A 17,885-nucleotide genomic window follows, 5' to 3' on the forward strand; every position below is an offset into this window, starting at 1 on the left:
GGGAGAAACTATGTGGCCACAGTGTAAGGACTCACAGGGTACAAGCCACACGTGAATGGGGAAGCTGTAGGCATAGTCTCCATCTTCAGTCCATTCGATTTGGACTACCAAGTAAATCTGACTTCAGTCACTCAGGCCTGGCTCTGCGCCAGCCCCCTCAATCCTTGCATCCTGTCTCTAGGGTTCTCCATCCAGACTTCGAGGCTGAAACTGTCCTCTCCTCAGGTTAAGTTCCTCAATTTCCTTTAGCCCATCAAATGCAACACCTCAGAGAGCTGTTGCCAAAATTAAATAAATAATGTGTCTAAAGCGGGAGACACACGGTTTACCATTCATTGGCTCCACTCCCGTCTTATTCTGTCAGATGCCATGCCGCCCTTGAAGTGCGCCAATCCCTGATTTTCTCTTGTCTGTTTGTGCACCCACCGTCCCCCCACCAAAAACACACATTCTCCATTCTCCTCCTGAGTGTAACTAAGATAAGCTAGAATTTGCCAAAGATTTACAAAATTACATAAATTTACGAATTATGTCTAAGAATAACTCAATTGATGAAGTCCAATTTTCTGACCTTACCTGATAATATTGTTTACTAAGCACACAGGTCTTGTTTCCTTTCCTACCTCGTCTAAAGGTGCTCTCCTCCCCAAACTGCCCCCCCACCCCCACCCCGGCCCATCTCTGCCTGCCAGGAGTGACATGCAGGTAGTGGTATGTGGATAGTCTGACCAAAGAGGGGCATGGACTGGAAGGGTGGCCCAGCTGCCCCTAGAGTGAACAGCTTAACCCTCACACTCTCCAGGCGCCCATTTATGATGTAGAAACCAATGGTCCTGCCTGTACGGTACCGCCTGCTGCTTCCCCCAGAGGGATGTTGACAGCTGTTTACACACATCCAGTCATAGAGCGGCACCTAGAAGGGACTGTAAGTTACTTAGTGCAATCCCTTCGTTATACAACCAAAGAACCTGGACCCAGCTTGGTTAAGGGATTTAACCCAGTCATTCAACTAATTCATGACAGAGCCAGGACCAGAACCCAGACCTTCTGACAGCTAGTGCAATGCGTTTGACAGAAGCTTCCTCCGTCATAAGCCAGGAATGTAGAGCACCCTCTGACTAGAGCTGGACCATCAGCGTACTTCCAGAAAGTACACACTGGAACACACACAGCTCTGCTGCCCCCAAGAAGACAGCCTATTCTAATCCTGAGGCTGCATTCTATGTGAAGCAACCAATTCTGGGACAAATATACCAAGGACCTCAGGAAGCAAGTTAAACAAATTGTCTTACAATTTTAATGAAAAGTAGGAACTCAGTAAAAATATAGTACCTGTCGTTTAACGGCTCAGAGTCCTAGGCAGGTAGATACTTGACTATCCGCAGGGTCTGTGGTGATGGTGGTAGTTGTTTTAACCTCTAAGCTCATGAGGTCAAAGGAACTGTGAGCTTATGTTGTATCACCTTCATTCAGATGAACGTGGTCTGGAGGATTTGCTGGACCGGCTGATGTCCCTGCACAGCCATTGTCTGCTCTCTCTGAGCAGCCGTAGGGATGGAGAAGATGCGGTGGAAAAGTCAACAGAGTGGCGATGTATTCTAAGTGATGGGCTAAGGTTAGCTCAGATGTTTTGAACTGAGAGAATGAGAGCCTTTGGAATCCGGGGGCACCCTGCAGCCGTGCATTTGTTGACTCCAGGGCTTTCGAGCCCGCAGGGGCCTTAGAACACAGCCTGCTCGTTTGGTCAAGTGATGCATCCAAGTTCACAGCACAGGCTAGAGACAGCAGAGATGCAAGCCTGCTTTGTAATTCGACGTTTATCCTTTTGTCTCAACTAAAGAAGGAAGGAAGGATCAGAAAATCAAGTTGCAAACGTCTAGAATACTCCTTGAGAGTTTATAGTTTTAACAGTCGCTTTAGCATATCTTATTTAATTCCTATGACAATCTTGTAAGGAAAGAAGGCCATTGTCCCCTGTTTTACAACTGGGTAAACTAAGGCTCAAAGAGGGTGAGGGACTTGCCCCAGATCACACATCTGTCAGTGGCCACAGAGCTGGGACTTGAGCTTGTCTCCTCTCAGCCCAGGTTCATCTAAGAAGTTGTATTATAAATCCCTCTGGCTTTATAAGTGTCTCCCAGGCCAATATGTCTGTGCCTACATACTCCCAGACGAATTCTTGGCAGACGTTTGCACAGCTCGATCAGCAGTTTCCACACTGTAACGTCCTTTGTGTCATTAAATCAGGAAAATGGATATAAGTTGGTACACGAATGCTTGGCTGACAGTGATTCTAGGATGTTTCTCTGTACCGTGTTTGATAAAGTGTGCTCTAAGGCAGGGCTTCTTAAACTCTATGTAGTAAAGGACTAGTTGTTCATTTCTAATTTCCATTTGTCCTGGACCAATAGTTTTGATAGTACAAAAAAAATAATCACACACTTGAATGTTGCAGCAATGTCAAACTGCCATAAAAATTTCTAATTACTTTTTCTCAATTTTCTGTACTGATCTTGCTGCAGGTCAGTGACAGTTCACAGACCAGCATGGGTCTGGCAACCCCATTTTGAAGAACACTGTTGTAAGCAATACCATTCCTGAGAGAAATTTCCTGAATAAAGAGTTCCTAAATCAAATAAGTTTGGGAGACTCCATAAACTAGAAAGTATCGGTGCATATTAGCATATTAAAGGCTCTGAGAAGTCCTGCATTGAAGAAGCTTGTTTAATCGTTCATTAACTCAGCATTTCCGAAACTGACTGACCTGAAAACTCATTGTGCATGGAATATCTTTCAACATCATTCAGAATTCATATTTCCTGGAGTACCCTTGGCTCTGTCTTGCCAACTGTGGGCAAAGCACGGGCCCTGGCATACCTGAAATGAAAGCCTCTGTCCTTTGCCCACATCCTCATGCATTGCCTTTTGCTTTTTTTTTTTTTACTCATTATGATCTTTTATTCTTGTGGTGCACAAAGTCATGCTCTGCCTTTTACCATCTTCCATGCCAACTTCTTCCTCCTATGTGGTACCAACTGTGGGTGACCTCACCCACAGAGAAGATCAAAGTCACCTGTCTGAGACAGCCCTGACGACACTTTGCCACTGCATCCTCCAGATACATCTGCTTGCCCACGTCGTGGAGGTGACTCATGACAGGTCATCTTCCTTTTCAGTACTGCCTTTCACAAACGATAGGAATCTCCTTCTCTTTAACCCAGTTGGATAATAAATACTTCTCTATTCTTAGTGGAAACTGCATACCCAAACAGAAAATTTCATATAAAACACAAAATAACTTTCACATAAGACATGTGCAGTACTGCTCCCCAAGCAACAGTAACTCTTGTCATGCTCCGCTCCCACTCCCTTACTCTCTCTGCCTTGCACACTTGTGTGGACTCTCGTGTGCTCCAGTTGGGGGCTTCCTACCTTATAATGAGTAATCTCTGCCCTGCAATGAATTCCGTGGAAATTCCAAAACATTGCTCTCATTCATGTTCTCTTAACAGTTCCAAAAACTATAATTTTATACAACCTTCTAGAAGCATGGTTTTATTTATGTGGGTTGCCTCTCCTAGCCTCCTTGTTGAGATCACCCAGTGACCCTCAACAAATTTTATTCCACTCTCCATTCTGCTGATGTCTCTGCTTTCTTATTAAGCAACTTCAACTTCTACACAGAGTTCTCTCCAAATATACCACGTGCATTTAGTCACAGACACCCCCTCCAGGACCCACACGGGTACTGAGCTCCCCTTCAAGCCAGACACTATGCCAGGATGCCCTGGAGACACAGAATGAGCCAGCCAGGCTCCCTGCTCTGGGAGAATCTCCCTTCCCAGGTTCTGACACTGTGATGTCGACAATGCTTGAGAGCTGGGGGCAGAAACTCCCAAACTGTGTTTCCCCAACGTTAGTAATGGAGGAGACATTATTAGATGGTCTCTACCAAACAGGGTTCTGGGGTTAAGGAAATTTTGGAAATAGAATTACACATGCTAAACACATATTATGAATGTTGAGGAGGAGGCGATATATAGTAGGTTTCTCTAAATGTACTTGACCTGCAAACCATCTTTTCAAGGAACCCCTATTTGAGACAGTATCATTCCTCTGACGCCATTTGGGAGCTGCTGGCTGGAAAGTAGCTTCAGCCCAGTCAGTCCTGCCAAATGCCAAGGACCAAATTGAAGTCATTCGAACATACATCCTGGTTAGGTGGAAAATGGATATCTCTTTGTGATTTCCCTTAGCTATGCCCTTTGAATGATAAAGAAGTTGTGTGCACCCGACACTCAGTTATTTACTTTTCCATATGTGTGTGTTCTATGTAACTTACCATCTAGAGCCCTAATGACTTCCCAGTCTATACTCCTAGCCCAGACCTCTCCCCTGAGCTCCAGACCCCATATATCCTGCTATCTGCTGGACAACCACCTATTGGAGATCTTTAACAGAATGTCCAACAAGCACTTCAGATGCAATTTGTCCCACACAGAAGTGATTACTGCCCTCATAAAACCCAGTTCTCTATCCACATTCCCTAATGGCCCCATTACTACCATCCAACCAGAAACCTGGGAGATCTTCTGAACTTCACCCTCCCAGCCAAGTAGTCATTAAGTCTTCCTGATTCTACTTTCCAAGAAGCTCTTGAATTTTCTCCCTATTTTCCATCCTCAACTGCCATCATCTAATTTGGGGTCCTCACTGTAGTGGTTTTCTAATTGGCTTCTATCTTAGGTCAGGCTTTCTGGGAAACAGACTCTGGGTTTCTGAGACTTGCATGCAGGAAGGTTGTTGGAGAGAGCTATGGAGAATAACATATGGGGGCAGAGGAGAGGGTGGAGAGCAGAGGAAGTAAGCCCAGGCAGAGGGAGAAGTTGAACTTTGATGTAGTTGGGAGAATAGCCTCAACCAATCCTATGGAATGTTCTGGAACTGGATGACCCTTCAGACCTGTCCCAACTTGCTGCAAGGGGATGGGAGGTGGGAGCCTTCAACCAACACATTCCCACTCTCTTCAGCCTCCACCCTCCATACCCACATTCCCTATCCTCCCACCCCCACTGGATGTGGGGAGCCCCCCTCTCCCCCCAAGGGTGGTGCAACCTTTGGCCAATGGCAATTCCAGAATGGACCTCAGCTGAGAGCCACCCGCCCCCAACTCTTACAGCAGGTGGAGGAATGTGTGCCTTAGTCTTGAGGGGGATCAGGGTGATATGCCACAGCATCCTTGGCCCTAACCTTGCTACTTTCCAATTCATGCCCCACAACAGCAAAGTTTTCTAAACCCAAATTTAATCACACTACACCCTCATTCAAGACCTTTCAATAACTCTTCCTTGCCTACAAGATAATTCATATCTAGTCTCTAGCCTTGCTCCCACAGCTTTCCTCTTTGCATGTACTATTGTGCCACTAACACCAATCTACTAATACTTATCAATCCTTCACAGATGCTGATCCCCCTGCTGGGAATGAGTTTTCCCCACTTCTCTTGCTAGCAAACTCGTATTCATCCTTTAGGGCCCAGCGTAAGCACCCCCTCCTCTGTGATGCCTTCCTTAATATGCTCAGGCAGTACTAACATCCTGTATACTCTCTTTATACTCTTGCAGTTATTTACTTATGTGACTGCTAGACTGACCTCCTTAAGAGCAGAGCCTGGGTTATATTCAGTTTTGAATGTGAGTGAACCCATCAGCCATACACATCAGTATTGCATAAAGCTGCGTCCACATGGGTTGTCTCAAACTAATTGAAGCTTACTTCAGTCTAGTCAGCTGTGTTTTCAGGGACTTAATCCAGTTGCTCAATGAAGGCTTAGGTCCCTGGGGGGAGGGACTCTGTTTGGGGCATCTCATCTCATTCAGTATATGCAGCTCAACACTTTGAGGGAATTGGGCATCAAATGAATACTTCTCATGATGTTGATGCCGCCCCTCACGTAGGGCAGGGGGCATAGCCAGTGACCTACGGGATATGTTATGAAAGGTACCGTAAGGCCTGACTTGCCTAAAAATCTCTCTTTGATGACTGGGGTCTCCCTTCATGTCCATTCTGAAATTCTTACCCTTATTTTTCCTAACGGTTGGACCAGTGGTCCTGTGAGGGGGGTGAGAGCACTCTAGAGCCTGGGCAAGCTGATGCCTCTGTTGAAGAGAATTTCTATGTCTATTTATTTTTATTTTATGAATGCTTTGTAATGTCCATAATATAGTAATACAATAATACATATATATATAATTTATAAACAAATAATATAAGAGAGTATACACTCAAAACATTTTTTACTAAGTAGTACATCATTAAAAAATCTGAAGACCCCTCAATTGGACTCGAAAGACTGGAAATGTCTTCACCCTTCACCTATTAGCTTCTCAGCGGATCTGATTGTTGGGCACCTAAGGCCTTAGGGGAACTCTGAAATCCAGGATCTGCTTAGCTAAGAATGACAGGTAGGGGCAGGCAGGGGAGCAGAGCGACATGGGGAGCAGAGGCTGCACGTAGCCAGAGCTGGTGGACACCTAGTGAGAGACTGAGAACTGGGATATAGAAAGGCAGGAGGTGGAGCAGGAAACAGCAACAGGCAGGGCAGCCAACTGGAGGACTGGGGAGATACAAAAGAGCAACAGTCCCAACCTCCACCAGGAAGATGCCTCTCACTATGGTTGGAGCGCATGTCAGAGTGAGCCAGCCAGATATGAAGATAGCAGTGGCTGCTCTAGAACGCCTACCTAGGGGCCCAAGAGACAGCAATCTGATAGGAGTCAGGGCAGAGGAGCCTTGTCTTAAAGTTGCATCAGCATAACCAGAGCACTGCTTTTACTTGAGTCATATGGTTCTTTGGGGATGGCCGTAGGGATGATGGTGGAGAGTGAGAGGCGGTTAGCAATGCAGCTCTTAGTGCCCCTCTGGCAGGTGGAAGCCAGTGAGCCACATTAGGCTAGAAAGAGGAGGACAGCTTCTGAGGTGAGGAGAGACCCTGACCCAGCACCAAGCCCTGGGGGCCTGAGGGCAGCTTGTGATAGGGTGCTCCATAATAGCTCTAGTAGCCAAGAAGCAGCTTCATGATCCAGGACCAAAGGGCATGAGCAAGGAATGGACCTTCTCAGTGGGAGATGAGGTAAGGGAAGGGGGGCTCCAAGGGCAAGACTCTCACCACGATCAAAAAGGAGGCCCAGAGAGACCCCAAAGGTGAACACGGCTCACTCGACAGGTTTAGCCCCACGGTGAGGAAGCTGGCTTCACACTGCCACCAGTCCCAGTGCCACTAAAGAGTCAGTGGAAGACTGTTTGATGGGCGTGGTGGGACACGATATGCAGAATCTTCTTACATACAGAGTTTCCTGGAAAACAAAAAAGATCAGAAGGGAAACAAATGCAATTATTTTTTATTTAGTTTTAAGAGTCTCACTTAGGCTCTTGGTATTCTACCAGCAGCAGACTAAAGCCTTTGAAGAATACACCCACTTCTAGCTAATAATATTTTACGTTTGTAAAGCACTTCGGTAAACATAAACTTTTACATGTATTATTTCACATATCCCTACGGCAACCCAGCAAGGTAGGTATTCTCATAACCATTTTGCAGATGATGTTATAAAAATTCAAACAATAAGTTCATTTAGCCAGGACGCTACGTTCTGCTATGAGGAATCTGAGGCCCAGGTAGGGTTAATTGATTTACCACAGACAAAATGCAGATGCTTTTCAAAGCCAGGACCCAGCCCAGGACTCACGGAATTCCCCCTCCTCCTAATTCTCTATCCTTTTGTTACACTTCCCTCCCAGCCCACCATGGCCCTGAAATCAGAAGTCAGCAGACAGAAAGCGGGCGTGAAGAATGACTAACAAATTTTATTGGCTCTACTTTTCTACTCTTGATTCCCCCGGGCAGTTTATCCTAACATCCTCTGTGTTTCTTTGCAGCATGCAAAAGGAAAGAGCAAGAACACGGGAAGGATAGAGGCAACACACCCAAAAAGCCCAGGTTGGTCTTCACAGATGTCCAGCGTCGAACTCTCCATGCAATATTCAAGGAAAATAAGCGTCCATCCAAAGAATTACAAATCACCATTTCCCAGCAGCTGGGGTTGGAGCTGAGCACCGTCAGCAACTTCTTCATGAACGCGAGGAGGAGGAGTCTGGACAAGTGGCAGGACGAGGGCAGCTCCAATTCAGGCAACTCATCTTCATCAAGCACTTGTACCAAAGCATGAAGGAGTAACCACAAACTGAAACCTCGGTGGAAAAGCTTTAAATAAAAAAAAAAATTTTTAAAAGACCAGGACCTCAAGATAGCAGGTTTATACTTAGAAATATTTGAAGAAAAAAAAAATGTTATTTATAGTCCAAAGAAACCAAAGACTGAGCTCACCTGCATTCTGACTTTGTTCGGAGACACACACTTCAGCGGGGCGACAACTTGGCAAGAAAAATTATGAGTGGGAAGACACCAGTGGATCTCATCCCTTTAATCTAGGATTGTTCTCGCTGTGCTTGGCTGTTTTGAGGTTTGGAGCATAGTGGTTGGGAGCCGTTGAGTGGACATCTCTTAAGATCGAACTTTCTTATCTGTTCCACTATGCCACGAAGGTGTACGGTGTCTCAGTACTGTGTGTGCGTGTGTGTGTGTGTACACACACACACACACACACACACACACACCCCACCAGTGGTTAGGGACTTAGGCAGGGCTGGTCTTCAGGAACGGTTGTGCTGTAGGAGTGCAACCAACACAGTGTGGGGTTGTCTGAGTTCATTGGATTCGGAGTGTGGTTTCGCTCGCCTAGCCTAGAGTGTTTGAACCTGCCAGGCCCGCAACCGAAATGCAGATTCAAACCCAGCAGAGGAAATTTGAATGACACCTAAACCAGTGCATTCTCTTTGTTTGTTAAGGAATGTTCAGATATTTTTTAAGAAATGAAACAAGAGTCCACCCATTAAAAAAAAATCACCTAGGTACCAAAGAACACACTTAATATTATAGTGCAGGTATTTTATTGCAATGATTTTAATAACCAAAGCTATTTTTACACAAGATACTATGTAAAGTTATACGTGTGAACTGATCTAGCTGTAATACACATGCCACATAGAACCATGACTATTATTTATGACTCTGGAAGCATTTGAAATATTAGTTTTCAGAACTGGCAAGAAAGAATGTAGCTTCAGGGAAGCAATTAATATCATAACAGAGAGGTCGATGCAGAACACGTGTACATCCAGATGGCACACTCCCTTTCGGGATCCATAAATGTCGCGTAAGTAGACACAGACATGATTCCATAATCTGTTCACAGCTGAGAAAACCTGGAGATTCTTCCAAAGTAGGACCCCATTTGTAAACTACACAACTATGTTTAACAGGGCAGGTAACTAAATTGGAAAATTTGTTCCAAGTAATGCTTTTTAGTAAAAGACCACTGAATAAAAGACTCCATACTTAGGTTAATTTGACTTAAATTCACTTTATGCATTTGACACCAAATAGCTTTTTAAAATACTTTACAAACACAAATAGAGTGAGTAGATCAACAATATTATTAAAATTAACTATATAGTATTTGTAATCATCCTTAAAATGTAATCCAACTGATTTTATTGCCAGTCCCAGACATTTTATGACTTGGACATCAACAAAAATAGCAGGTACGACCAAGAAATGGTAGAATTGGTGGAACTGCATAGAAAAAGCCTGAGCTCTAGTGAAAGACAAGACATTGGGTTCTATACGTATGAAGCTATTTATTTCACAGCATAGCCTCTAAAACATACTGCATTCTTTCTTGCTACTGCATTAAGCTGGAAGCTTTATAACATAAATTCCACTCTCTAGCAGGGACAGATGAAAAACTAGACCTGGGCTTCGAAATACGACATTTTAAATTTCTACTTTTTCAAATCACTTAACCAGGGCTATAGAAATCAAGGCCAAAAAAAAAGATAACAGTTGTAAAAGTAGTACCTGAATGAATCACTTGATTCCTAGAAAAATTCTCTGAATTCCGTTGAATTGTAACTCATATAAGTGGATGCCTTTTGCGCTGTTAAGTAAGAATTGGATACTCTTGGTTAATTAACACGCCTAACTAGAAATATAAACTTAAATATTAGCTCAACAATAAGTTGTTTATTGAGATTCACTAAAACACTAAAGAAAAAAATTCAACTATCTTGACACAAAACCTAACTCCTTAGGATCAAATCTCAGCATCTTGTCTAGGTCTGGAAGAGGCAGGCACCTGGAGGAAGGAGGCCAGACCAACAAACCATCTGTGTCTCCTGTGTGTTTGCTGTATAACGAGAAAAGGAAACAAACACCTCCTTCTCCTTTGATGAAATAGCGCGTTTGCCTTGACGCATTTTGTCTGAGTATTTTTTTTAATCTCACCCCAAATTCCAGCTTAAAGTTTTCCCTTCTAAATATGGCACAATTATAATTCAGCTGTTAAAGACAACATTTAAATGGCCACCCTTTGAGATTTGCTAAAAATATCATCTTGTCAATGACATAAACAAAAAGGAAAAAAACTGATTAACTTTTTCCCTCTCTCCAGGAATGGAGGGGGCCAAGGGTACAGCTATATAAGGTATTTATAATTTAGGAGGGAGGAAAGCCTTATTTATTTAAAACATGAGAATTTTAAAGGCAGGGAAATTCAAGCTGTGTCTACACACAATCTTACCAAATTCAATACCCTAGGAAAAATGAAAGTTGAATTCAGACAACCATGGGTTTTTTTTTTTTTGTTTTTATTATATTACTCCCTCAAATTTATCCAACTGCATTTTAAATTTTCAACCAATGATTTTAGTACTGTGTAGACACAGTCTCAAAGAATATTACTACATTTTTAATATTCCCACCATAATGGTTTTTTGAAAAATAACCAGTGATCCTCTTTGCTAACACCAAAGATAATTTTCATACCAGCATTGAATTTGCACCCATTATGCGATTTCAGGGCCTAGAGATATATTTTCTCATAAACAGATGCACAAATCAGAGCCTGAAAAGCAATTTTTTTACTTGACTGTTTAAGCATACTCACAGCCTTTGCTTTTTAGAAATCGTAGTGAACAAACTCAGCTTCTCCCAAGCAATACACTACTCCCATCATGTATGACTGGTTCTTTACTGCTTCTGCTTGGCATGTAGAGAGAAAATGCTTCCATTCCCCTTTCATATGGCATTAAGTTATGGCTCAGCTTTCTTAACCTGCCGCATTCAACAGAGCAGATCACGTGCCATTTGTTCACCCTTCATTTCTCAATCCTTTGGCAAAATTCATCTCAAAAGGTATGCCACTCTTTTATTTTTATGTTTGTTTACTCCAAAACTGCACTGCAAATAACATGTTTTGGGGTTTTTTTTGGTAGAATGAAAGTTAGACTGTTTTGGCCATAAACCATTCAGGTCCTCTCGTGACCGGAAGCTTCCCTGAAAGGGGGTCAAGAGAAAGATGGGAGATGTGACGTCTGGACACCCCACAAGCCGAGACTTCAGGCAATGTTCAGGTGAAAGAATTCTGGATGTCAGTAAGTGAGTATTTCAGTCCCTGGATGCAGCTGGAACAGACCCCCCAAACCAAAGAAAATGTGTGGGGAAATTCAGAAGTTCCAACTGAACACGTCACTCACTCTGCCCAAAGAAAGCGTAATTAATTTTCCAGGAAAAAAAGTCAAAGCATTATGCTACGGTGGGACTTGTGCCACTCCCATTGCTACCCCAGGTGAATGACCCGCCTTTGCAGGTTAGATGCAAATTTCGCTATACCAAAGAGTCCTAGGACATTTTCACATGAGCTATAAAGGCATTTTCCCTAAGAAAGGTCCTCCCTTCTTTGTACATAAAGAATGAAAACTATGCATTTAGCAAACAAAGAGAAAGCACTTCTTTTCCTATCTAGTTGTTTAGGGTTCATTCAAACCCCAGAGGCTGTTTTGAGACACATTGGGCCTTCTGGACTATTCTTGTGGTGTGGTTAGCTTTACAATACATTTGGTAACTATTTCCTAAATAGTAAGGACAAAGAAACAGAAGGTAAGAAATAGCTACTTCCACGTGTAAAAAAAAAAAAAAAAAAAAAAAAGTGTAAAGATCTACTATTTATAGTGTGAACCAAAGACGCTACCTCACTCGATTTCCATTGGTGATTTTAATCACATTGATGATACCAAAGAATACCAAAGATATTTTCATGCACGGCCTTGGTCTGCAGAGGGAACTCCGCCCCTTTCCCTTTCCCCTCCCCCACCTCCTCTCCCACCCTCCTCACTCTTCACTCAGTGTGTAAACTTGTCTTCATTCTTAATAATAATGATACAATAATAACAACAACGTTAGGAAATACTACTCTTATTACTGCTAGTTCTACTTGTAAATCTCTAGGCAAACATGTTGCAAACTTTGTAAACTCCTAGGATGAGTGCCTTGCTTGAACCAAAGTGTTAAACCGCTGTTGACCTCTCTCACCTTATACTCTTTGAATACCTCAGCCTCTTAGAAAGGCCACTAATGAAAAAAAAAAAACGAATAATTATTCACCGTGGTGCTTTTTCCGTGCAACCATGCAATGAAACTTTCGTTGATACCAAAGGATGACTTTTTGTTCCCAATTTCTTGCTGATAAACCAAAGCTCCTCCTGCTCCTCGTTCCCTCTCAAGGCTCCCCCCACTTCACCGGGTCCCTTCCCCAGGCAGGCCGTGCATCACTTTTACCAATTCTTCCAAATACCTCATAGTAATAAAGTTTTAGGGTTATGTCGTATAGAGAGTCTATGTGATAAGGCAGAACCTACTAGTTTGATAATTGTTAAGGTTACTTTTAAAAGAAACTTTATAATTCTTATTTATTTTGTAGTTTGTATGTTTGGGATGTTCCCCCCCACCCCACCCCCTTCGGTTTGGGGTTTATTTTCTTGGCAGAACTGCTCTGATGCTCAAGGAAGAATTAATTTCTGGAAATGTCCCCCAGGTGGGTTAAGGGTTGTGTAAAAATGCAAGAATGGAATAAGAAATGATTTTCATTTTGGTGGTTACTTATGAAGTTTTTGTGTTTCGTAGTAAATTTGTTTCCACAGGGTAAAAAATATATATATAATCTCTTTTTTGTGAAACTGGTTCCTATTTTTCTCTCTAATGTGCTGTGATTTTTTTAATTTAATTACATTTTATATGAGCTTATTTAATCACTGCTTTAATTTATGACTGTGTAGTTTTTAAAATGTATATAGTAGATTCGAAATGGCCAAAGCTTTATGTTACAATCTTTTCGTTCTTGATGCTAAGATAAGCTGAAGGCAAGAGCTTCTCTTAACTGCAGGGTGTATCTTTAGCTTTTTCTTAGCAGGCACTTCAGTGTGTGTTGTGAACACTGCCAGGTTCCCCCCTCGAAAAATTTGTACATGCCAAAATGAGTGTTTCAAGGTCGTCCTTTTTGTCACTTAGAAAGAAGAAAGGCATTATTTGTATTCTTCCTTTAATTTATTTTTTTTTTTTTTGGGAAAAGATTACTTTGCAGGTTAGACCTGAATGAAATTCCAGAGAATTTAAGACTCATTTAATGTTTCAAAGCACCGGCATTGGTGAGATACTTTGCTTTTTTTTTTTTTAAAACCATTCGCACGGGTATGAGAAGTCATGAGTGTGAAAACGCAAAGAGACAAGCTAACTTGAATTTGGAAATCCTCTGAAGTTTCACCAAGTCTCTGAACTGCTTCAAGGCAGCGGGCAAGGCAGGGAGACAGAGTTCCTTTTGCAGAGCTGGGAGGAGAGGATAATGGCTTTACGCCCTTACGGAGAAATTCCAGACTGAGCTGGGACCAGGCTCCTTGCCCATGTGGTTAACCCATGCAAGAAGCAAAACATGGTTGCTGGACCCCAACTAGCTATCGAGTTTAAGGAAAAGGTTTCAAAGTTACGTATTCCTCCCCACATCTGTTTCTTGGAATCTGCTACCCACAGTTACCCCCTCCCCTCCCCAACCACGCCCACGCCAACAAAATTGGAAGAATTCTCCTCAAATGTCAGGGCCCCGGGTGAATGGACCCCAAGCCTATTTGGGTTTGTCATTTCCCACTCTTCATCCTCCCACTAGTTTTCTTTTCCGCACTAGAGATGATCCCTGCCCCAGGCCCTCTTAATCGAGGCTGTTCAGATACTTGGCTCAGCTTTAAGATCGGCACACACACACGGAGTTCTCAGCTGCCTGGTGGCATCCTCAGAATGCCCAGTACCCACTATTTTAGTTTATTTGGCTGAAATAAGTTATTTCAACTACATGGGATAAATCCATAGATGTAAATACTTTTCCTCCCAATACAAGAATTTGACCTTATTTTCTTTTGCAGGGGTGTTTGGGGGTGGGGGGGAAGCAAAGGGAGGGCTTAGACTTTTGGTCAAATGTTACATTTTCTTAGAAACATTTTTATACAGGTTATGTATTTGAATAGGGCAATAAATCTGCTCTGAGTTGCAGGACCATTCAGTGCTCTGGTGGTAAACACTGACTATTTGTTTTTAACACAAACGCTGTGCAGTGAGTTATAGAAAGCCCAGGAAAATGGTTGAGGGAGTAGATTTTTACCATCAGCAGTGAAACGCTGAACAGAGTTGTATTCACAAGGTCATATTTTCTGTTTCTCTCTTAGTCTCGATTTGTTCGTGGTATGTTCTGCATTTATTACATAATCATTGTGGGCTCCTTTTAGATTTGTCGTCTGAACCAAGTGACAAGTATTTTCTAACAAAATAAACTTTAAAACATTGTCTTCCACTTGCTTTGGTAGTTGTCTTCATATCTCCTGTGTTTCTTGTCCCTTCTGGAGTCAGCCCATCTGTCACTCACCTAGGTCTGTCCCTTCCCCCTCTTCTATTTTCAGTATGCCTTTACCCTTAGCTATTGTTTGAGTGTGACTCAGTTTCCCTGTTCAAGATAGCTTGATGGTTTATTATGTAAGGAGGGTGCCTAAGACAATCATCAGGTAAAAAAAAAATTAAAATTAAATTAAAATTTAAAAAAAGATCAGTAGAGTAGAAAATTTTCCAAGAGCAGAGGGAGTTCATCCTTAGCAATGAAAAAAAAAAAAAAGGTAAATACATAATTAAATAATTAATTTAAAAACCTAACCATGAGGGGCTTAGAAGATTTTTTGATAAAAGACAAATGTTGCTGTCATTTTCTTTGTCAATTAGAAAGCAGTAGTAGTTTCTATGTTGCATCTACATTTCAGACTAAATGATTATTGTACCCAGTTACGGTTGTTTGCAAATATTTTGTCTCTCTCTCTTTCTCTCTGTCCAATGCTTCTTCTGTATTTTTGTGTGTAGCAACAAAAAGTGTAATGCATTAGGCATTATTCTGGTTTGTTTATGAGTATTTCCTGTACTGCATTAAGGTTTCTTTTATTTTTTTTTAAGCTTCGCTACTGTTCTCACTTTATGCCGTGCAATATCATCTGCTGTGTTTGCTAAGCAAAAAAGAAAAAAAGAAAAAAAAGCAAGTGATGATGCCATCATGCTTTTCAGTGTTAAAATGTTTCAGCATTTATGTAGTCACCAAAATGTAGTAAATAAAATGTTGGATTTTCCAGCACTTTAAATTTAGAGAATTCTTGCCTTCTTTTGTTTTTATTCTCTCTGCAATCCTCAGCAAGTCACTCATGGATTTCGTTGGAGGCAGGGTGAAGCTGGGAGGAGAAGACACTTGAGAACTAAAGTCACTGCCATGGTTTACAGAAAGATGAATTAAGGGGAAAAAAGAAGGAGGTGTTCTCTAGTGGAGCAAGAGGATGTTTTTAAATGGAAGTGGAACATTCTATTTGTGGATGTTAGCCATTTATAGTATTAACCTGATTGACTCTCGGAAGAAATAAAAATTATTCTTAGAGAGGATGGCCTTTAAAAGTCCTTTCCAGTAAGATAATGTGTGTGTGTGTGTGTGTGTGTGTGTGTGTGTGTGTGTCTCAGGAGCTAGAGGCAAGCCGGGAAATTAGGATCCACTTGTATTTAATAGAGTGTAGCGATTGATCAAGAGGCCTAGCTCTGAGAAAAGGAAAACTGGGTTTGAATTCCTGTCATGCTGATCACTAGCTGTGTGACCTCGGGCAAGTGATTTTTCGGTAGTTATTTAACTTCCCCAAATCTCAGTTTCCTCATCTGTAAAATAGGGATAAATGTCTATATTACAGGATTGCTTTGAAGTTTGGAAATTAGAAGTAAGTAAAGCTTAGCACAGTGTCTAGCGTATAACAAACCCTCAATAAATCTTAGCTATTTTTATTATTATCAGTAAATATCTTAAAATGCAGATGTTTTTTCCAATTTAAAAAAATCACTCATTTCTAAGTCAGGTTTTTCATTTTTTAAAATATAAGAACAGGGCTGCTTTCTTCACATAATTCTATAATTATGATAATTATTCTCTAAAGGTAAGGGGAAGAAGCTGTGGAATAAAATGTGAATGGGGCCCTCTCAAGTGGTCCAGTGCGTTGACCCTGAAGCAGTCTCTAGCTTAATGTCTAAGTACCAGGACACCAGAAAGGAAAAAACAATTCTCTGTGAAGAACAAATTTTTGAAGGACGAGTTGACTTTGAACCTTACAGAGGAGGAAGAGACTCCTGGAGGCATCCCAAACAGTGTCCCATGAAAGCCTCAACTGTAGAATCTACAGGAGACTGGAGCTAATTTGGGTAGATTTGGAAAGCTCCACAGGGAGATCCTATGGAAGCTAAGAGTACCTGAGGAAAATGTTATAAATGAAGCCCAGGGGAGGAAAGCCAGAAGAAAAATGGAAGCCTCCCAGATGGGGTCAGCATTGTTCTTCTATCTCATTAAAGCACTGAAAATAGTGTACATACTGACTGCAGATGGCAAATAAAGATCTATAAACTTTAATTGGTTTCCATTACTTCCAAAGCAGTTTTTCCTATTTCTACCCTATTGGGCGGGGTCCTTGCTTCCAGCGACCACATTCATGAAGAGCATGAGCACTCAATAGAGGTGTTCATGAGCATGAAGAGGGTGATGGGAAAGAATTCACCTTGCTCTCTTTTCAGGTGTTTAAACCTTTACTCCCACCTCCAACCCTTTGATGTGTTACCCCTAGAAGTCTCCGAAACCAGGTCATTCACTTCCCTCCACTTGAATTTTAATCAAGTTGCCATGGTCAGGACCACACATTGTTTATTCTATCAGCCAGTTCCTTAGAAAACATTAAGCAGGAGTATTTTTGTTTTGGCTTCTTCCTTAAGGATCTTTGTTTTGGGGGGGGAAAAGGGTTAGATCTCAAAAGCCATCTCTCCAAAACAACAAGAATTTCAGTCATAGGATACAGCACTTTTTCTTAACCAGCAGCCTAAGAAAACAGCTGTTGAAGCTGACATCTAAGGAATGATATCAACATTGGTCAAATAAGAAGTCCTTCACTCCTATCCTCTCTTCAAGAATAACAACTTGGCATCCATCTGTCCATGCATCCATGGACAAAAGTGGCTTTGTGGGAGCTATGGGATCCAGCACCATAAGCCAAGGGACTTGAGAGGAGTCTCGCCCACCCGTGCATCGAGTAATAGGCATACAGACCTCAGTGCTGGCTATAGACCCTACTGTGGACCCTGCAATGGACTGTGAACTGGCTCCAGCCCCTCTTGGCCATGGTCCAGGAGCTCCTGGCGAACACTGTCTTAGACAATTACCCATGGACGAGAGAGCTGTTGTGGAAGTCCAGGAGTCCAGCAGAGAAGCTCCAACACACTATTGGAGCAAAAACATATGATTTTGGATGCACTGGAGAGGGTAAGAGAAAGGTTTGACTTTACCTGCATCATCCCTCCCCCCAGGCGGCACAGCTCTGGGCCAAGAGAGACC

General features: G+C 42.2%; 1 protein-coding gene across 1 annotated transcript in view; it reads left to right on the forward strand.

Moving 5' to 3' along the window:
* ONECUT1 (one cut homeobox 1) overlaps window positions 1-15,627 on the forward strand; it is a 38,211-nt gene extending 22,584 nt beyond the window's left edge. The window contains exon 2 of the mRNA XM_014850540.3: window positions 7,939-15,627. Within this exon, the coding sequence (XP_014706026.1) occupies window positions 7,939-8,228 (290 nt within the window). The 3' untranslated portion in view covers window positions 8,229-15,627. The remainder of the gene's footprint in view (window positions 1-7,938) is intronic.
* Window positions 15,628-17,885: the final 2,258 nt, after the last annotated feature.

The sequence above is a fragment of the Equus asinus genome, chromosome 2 (genome assembly GCF_041296235.1).
Source record: "Equus asinus isolate D_3611 breed Donkey chromosome 2, EquAss-T2T_v2, whole genome shotgun sequence".
Lineage (NCBI taxonomy): Eukaryota > Metazoa > Chordata > Mammalia > Perissodactyla > Equidae > Equus > Equus asinus.